Genomic DNA, 6,469 nt, shown 5'->3' with positions numbered 1-6,469 from the left:
CACTCATAACATAAAAGAATAAAAGAAAGTAAAAGAAGCACAGCCACAATTATAGAAGCATGAATAATAATGAAATGGAAGGCCTAAAAAGGGTTTCTAGCATGAGGAGGTGCTCCAATGTTGTTAAAACCAAAATTGTCAACAACTTGAATCCAATTTGCCATGCTGGTCAACAATTGACACTCAAGGGCAAGTTCTTCATTACTCTCACTCAGGATCAAAGAAAATCAATACCTGGAAAATTTATTTCTGTTCAGATTTACAGTGGCACAGAAGTAGATCCAAGTAAGTACATGTTCTTTACATTAGTGTATGTTTAAATTTTTCTTTTTCTTTTTTTTTTTTTTTTGTAAAATTCACTTTTAATAGAAATAATTTTGAGAGAATTGATTTTGATAATCAGAAATTTTAAGTTATGTTTTAAAAAATTGTTGTGTTTGCATTGAACAGTAACAGGGAAAGGGAAGCTAAGTGAGAAGGCAGTTCTCAAACATGATGGGACAAAAAAACATGACAATGGGGATGCAAAAACCATGATATATAAAATTAGAATAAATGTTTATTCACATTTTGGAACACCAAGAGCTTTTTTGATACAGAACCGATACAAGAAGAGATTCTTCCTTCAATCTGCATCAATTGAAACTTGTAACAATCATATCATTCACTTTGATTGCAATTCTTGGGTGTATCCAATCAAGAAGACCAAATCCGATAGACTCTTCTTCTCAAATGCTGTAAGATATGTTTTGTTAAAATCATAATTTTTTATAATATCAGAAATTTTTATATATTGATAGTATAAAATAATTCTATACTGTTATTCAACATAATTTTATTTTTAATTTTTAGAGTTTGCTTTGTTGGATGATTGAGTTTCTAAGCTGTTGATGAGTACATGCAGTGCTATATTCCAAGCGAAACGCCAAGGGCACTAATGGAATTAAGAAAGGAAGAGCTTGAAAGATTGAGGGGTGAGAGAGATGTAAATAGTAGTGAAAGTGAAGAAAGGAAGGAATGGGGAAGAATATATGAATATGATTGCTATAATGACCTTAGTGACCCTGAGAAAGGTGCTGAATATCTTAGACCTATATTGGGTGCTTCTTGGTTATATCCATATCCTCGTAGACTAAGAACAGCTCGCAAGCCTAGTGCCTCAGGTAATTCTATTTACTACCAAATACTTGACAATTTCTCTCTTTCCTTTTTCCAAGTATCTAATCTAATTCAATTTAAAATTTAAAGTAGTTGTTAAATTTCTGGGAGAAAAATAGAATAAGAAAATAATATTATATATAAAATGGCTATATTAAAATTATTTTTACATGATACAAGAGTCATGTTATTTATAGGAATATTATTCATTAATGTTATAAATATTCTATCTACTAATTATTGGCTATTACTAACTTAATTCCAACTGGCAGGGATGGACATACAGGGGCGAGTGGAGGCCTCGACCCCCAACTTTTTTAAAAAAAGATTAATAGCAATAAGTTATTAAGTATAGTTTAATTTTTTTAAAAATTTATTTAGTATTTAATCTAATATAAATAAAAGTCCAACCTAACCTAAATATTAATGATTTTTAATATCTAAAAAAGTAAGTAACAATATTAAAAAAATTTGAAAAGATATTATTACTAATATTTTTTAATTAAATAAAAATTTTCAAATCTCATAAAGTGAATTTTTTTTTCTTCTTGTGAACGTCCTTCTTGATTCATTTGGTATTAATTATCTCTGTTTCAACTATTACAACTGAGAGATCTTTTTCAGCAATGAATATTATGAAGAATAACTCATAAACAAAATGAAAGGTTAATTTTTTGCTAATTGTCTTTTAATTATATTGAAAAGAAAATTGCTGAAAAATTTAATACAAATTCTATTATTATCGATAAATTTTATGATACGAAGAATCGACCACTTCGTTAATAAAAAGTACATACATATTTTTTGTACTTTAAAATATATTCTCTATCGATATATTTTTGTAATACATTTTACATTATATAATTTTATATATCTTTTTTAATATTATATATGTTATTGGTTCCTCCAGAATAATATTTCTGGATCCGTCCCTGCCAACTGCTAACAATTCTGATAATATTTTAATAGTAGTAGTTTCAACTACTTTTTTATTATTAATATTTTAATTTGATTTGCTTAAATATTCAACCGAATTGTTCAATCTAATTTAAATGTGAAACACCATTTTTGTCTTCACACATACAATAAAAAGTGACCATTTGTAGGCATTTTTATTTATTTTTTATTTACAGATTAATATATTTTAATATTCACCTTATAAAAGAGAAACTAAAAGGAAAAAGAAATAAATCACTCCAAAACAAACGACATGGTTTTTTGGTTATATTAACAATAGATATGTTTATACAATTTATATTTTGTTCCCCTTTTCTTTTAAGAGTGTATTATCACATTGATTTTCATTAAAAATTTTGTTGAATATTTTCCATGGAAAATCTCAGGTCCAGCAAATGAGAGCCGGCCAAGGAATTTTGAGATATATGTTCCTTCAGATGAGAGATTTAGTCCAAATAAAATGAAGGAACTGAAATCAAATTCTATACATGCTCTTGCACATTTCTTGTCACCCAAGGCAGCAGAACCATTACTTCATCAACAATGTTCCAAAAGCTTTGAATCATTTGAAGATATTCTTGACTTGTTCTCTGCCTCTAGGAACCAAAGAATTGAAGGGTGGGTCAGAGATAACTTAAATAAAATGTTACCAATTCAGAACTTAGAGGAAATTATTCGTCTAATCAAGAATAAACCATTAGAACTTCCTATACCTGAAATACTATCTGGTAAGAGAGATGTTAATATTAATATTACTATTATTATTAGATATCATTAATTATTTGTATTTCAGAAAATGCATGGGTTTGGAAAGATGACATTGAGTTTGGAAGACAAATGCTGGCTGGAACCCACCCAATCAAAATCCAATGTTTGAAGGTACTTCCATGCTTTAAACATCATTTTATTTGTCATGAATAATCTTATATATGATGTTCTGCTCAACTCCAAGAAAAATAAAAAGCTTTAATGCATGCCCGAGAGACTATATATTCGTGACAAAAGACTAAAAGAGGAGAATAGGAGTGGGATAATAAAGATTTTCTAAATATTTTGTTATTTTACTGAATTTTTTATTTTAAAAGAGTTTGATCCGGCTAGATCTTCATGGGGACTCTTCTCCTCCATGTAAAACGCATTGTCCGTTTACTAATTTCCTAGTAACTATAACTCTATAGCTACTACTCTATTCGGTCCAAAAGAAAGAAAAAAGACTAGTCTATATATTTAGGCTTAGTTTGGTAAAACTTTTGCTTTTCAAAAGTAGCTTATAAAAGTTAACTTTTAAAAGATGGCTTTTTAAAAGTTGTAGCATTTATGTTTGGTAAATCAAATTAAAAATTGCTTTTAAGAATCACAAGCAACAACAATTATATTTGATAAAATAGCTTTTAAAATTTAAAAATACTATAATAGACATAAATGCAAGCATTAAATTTAAAAATTAGTTAACATATGAGGTTATATTAGACTTTTAAATTTTGAAAAGCACAAGCCAACTTTGAAAAGCTCTATTTTAGGTGCTTTCAAAAGTACTCCGATCTTTTAAAAGCTGCAAGCACAAGCACATGATCTTTTTTATTTACCAAACACAAAATGAGGAGCTTGAACTTTTAAAAAGTACAAGCAACTCTTCAAAAAGCTTTACCAAACCAAGCCTTAGTGTGTTAAACACTTAAACTGAAGCTTTCAGCCACACTTGCGTTGTATTATTCCATTACACTCCTCATTTATTGTCAGTGATTGAACACCAAAGTAACCGAAGATGGCATCCTCACCCTCCAATAACATTGGAAACCCGGAATTCCATCGCATCATGGAGCTGGAAGGTTACGTTGGTAATTTTCCTCATCGTAGACACTGCAAAAACCCCTTCGTTTATGGACACCGTCCTCAAGAACCTTCTCCGCGCTCAAAAAGACGGTTACTTCAGCCAAGAGAAAATTGTAACTCTCGCACACCAAAATGCCACTCAGCACTCACCTCGCCAATGAAGTCATGCTATCAACCTATCTCAAGGTGCGAAAATGCGACTATATGAACGAAGAAAGCCTCCTTCGAGTTCGAGGATCTCATAGCTTGGTAACTTCCACGTCAGCAGTACCGTCAAACGGAAAACGGTTATACCTACCGCAAACGCTGGCCGCACGAGCCGTTTCTTCATGCAAGAAGGTTATATTTGGAGCGACTCTGTTTATGCTGAAGCCGTTGATTTTGCTGAGAAGTTAGGTTTGATATTCCAGGCGGTGGATCTGACGGTTAACTTTGGAACGGGATGGTGGCTACTTCGTCCTCGCTGGAATGGTGATTATTTCTTTGAGCTTCTTTCCGCGCTTCCATTTGATAACTTCACTTGCGAGGGGGCAATTTTGTATAGTCTGTTCATGTGTTCTTGATTTCCGATACGTCTGTTCTTGGAGATCGTATTTATGGATCCATTCTGCGAGCGCCGCCTCCTGGCTTCAACGTTGATTCTTTCAATGCCGTTGAATTAGTCAAACCAATTCACTGAGTTGTTGGTGATGCTCTTTCATATTTCATATGTCTCTGAAAAATTTGAAAGTAGTAGATCTTTGATTTTTCATACATGTCCGTGTTTATTGCTTGTAGCTTTGTTTTTGTTGTTCACTCTTTTGCAACATTTTGAGTGAAATGATTCTGATGTCAAATGATGAATGAGTGAGATTATTTTTCCTCTCTTGTGTTGATGAATGTCAATCTGTTCAGGAAGGGAGAATTTTCCATTTGATCAAAGTAATATCAAAATTTTGTGCGTATTATTATTATATTAGTTCTGAAATTGAGTTAATTTGATTCTGGCCTTCATTAATTACTTTGGTTAAAACCTTGGATTATATTGGATGCAAGTTTTCAGGTTATAATACTCTGCTTCAAAACTATTTTTCCAAGAATAATGCTACTATTTCATCAACACAGTGCATGCAGAGTTGTATTGTTTGTTCAATAAGAGTTGTATAATCAAAATTGCTGGGTAAATCGTTGCTGTTTTCAATTCACCTTTCAGACATTCCCAACTCAGAGTTCAATAAATCCATCATTCATAGAACAGAGGCTTGAAGGATGGACACTTCCTCAGGTTAGTAACAACAGTCTAGATTATCTCATCTTAGTTATTTCTTTTCTGTTTCCTTTCTTTTTCTCATTCCGCAAGTGATGACAGGCACTGAAGCATGGAAGATTATTCATGCTTGATCACCATGAGTACCTGTATCCATTTCTGAACAGAATAAACTTAAATGGGGTATGTGCCTATGCATCAAGGACATTCCTATTCTTAAGGAGTGATGGCATGCTTAAGCCTATGGCTATAGAACTTAGCTTGCCAGGCTCATCTCTAAGCAAGGGAATCTGCAGAGTGTTTTTCCCAGCCAAACAGGGAATAGAAGCAGCTCTTTGGCAGCTTGCTAAGGCTCATGTTCAAGCTAACGACACAGTTTATCATCAACTTATTAGCCATTGGTGAGTTATTTAACATCTTATTATTTGAAAATGCTCAAGTTTTATCGATGGTTTGAACACCGAATACCTCAGACTTTTTCACTGAAATAAAATAAAAAATAATAATTTATTATTTTTCAAAACCCCAATTTCAACTTTAATTTCTCAACTAAATTTTTTTTATTTAGAGGGAGTTCGCCCACTTCTGACAAACTCTATATTTTTTTGGAAAAGTCTAGGGGCCAGTAACTTTTGTGTTTTCTGACCAGCACTTAACCATCAAAACAAAGATAAATGATTTCCTACCATTAGATGTAATCTCACACCATTAAAAACCCCAATTGATGGTTACAAAACACCAAAATTGCTGGCTCCTAACATTCCTCATTTTTTTTATTATAGAGTTCGCATAACTTCCGGTGATGTAATTTTTTTTTTAAATTCATGAAACTCAAAATTTTTAACCATTATCATCGTATCCAGGAAGAGTACACAAAAATACACAGATAACCATTTTTATGTCTTCAGAAATATACATATGCACAAGAATAAGTCATATTTAATAAGGATTTTTTTCCATTATAAATAAAAAAATCATTATTTCTTCGATAAAAATATGACTTATTCTTATATATTCTTGTGTATTCCTATGTATTGTAGAGGTGATGATAATATCATTATCTATTATGAAGTTTAAAAATTTGAGTTAGTCATTTTTTTTAAATTTAAAGTGAAATTCGTCGAAATTAGGCTAACTTTATAAAAAGTAATTAGAATTCCCCTGGGTGCGATAGGTGGGACGAATTTGCTTTAAAACCAAAAAAAAAAATTGCATTTGAAAAATTAAAGTTCAAAAATAAAATTTTAGAAAATTATAATTTTTTATTTTATTTTA

At 31.2% G+C, this 6,469-nt stretch overlaps 1 protein-coding gene across 1 annotated transcript in view; it reads left to right on the top strand.

Annotated features, from left to right (window-relative positions):
* Nucleotides 1–6,469, top strand: part of LOC107616733 (linoleate 9S-lipoxygenase-like) — a 9,779-nt gene continuing 3,310 nt past the window's right edge. The window contains exons 1-7 of the mRNA XM_016318666.2: nt 1–285; nt 451–737; nt 905–1,163; nt 2,502–2,843; nt 2,909–2,994; nt 5,141–5,212; nt 5,297–5,595. Coding sequence (XP_016174152.1) covers nt 60–285; nt 451–737; nt 905–1,163; nt 2,502–2,843; nt 2,909–2,994; nt 5,141–5,212; nt 5,297–5,595 — 1,571 coding nt within the window. The 5' untranslated portion in view covers nt 1–59. The remainder of the gene's footprint in view (nt 286–450; nt 738–904; nt 1,164–2,501; nt 2,844–2,908; nt 2,995–5,140; nt 5,213–5,296; nt 5,596–6,469) is intronic.

Source organism: Arachis ipaensis, chromosome B09 (genome assembly GCF_000816755.2).
Source record: "Arachis ipaensis cultivar K30076 chromosome B09, Araip1.1, whole genome shotgun sequence".
In the NCBI taxonomy this organism is placed as follows: Eukaryota; Viridiplantae; Streptophyta; class Magnoliopsida; order Fabales; family Fabaceae; genus Arachis; species Arachis ipaensis.
Note: the sequence above shows the minus strand (reverse complement) of the source record. Positions and strands in the feature narration are given on the sequence as shown.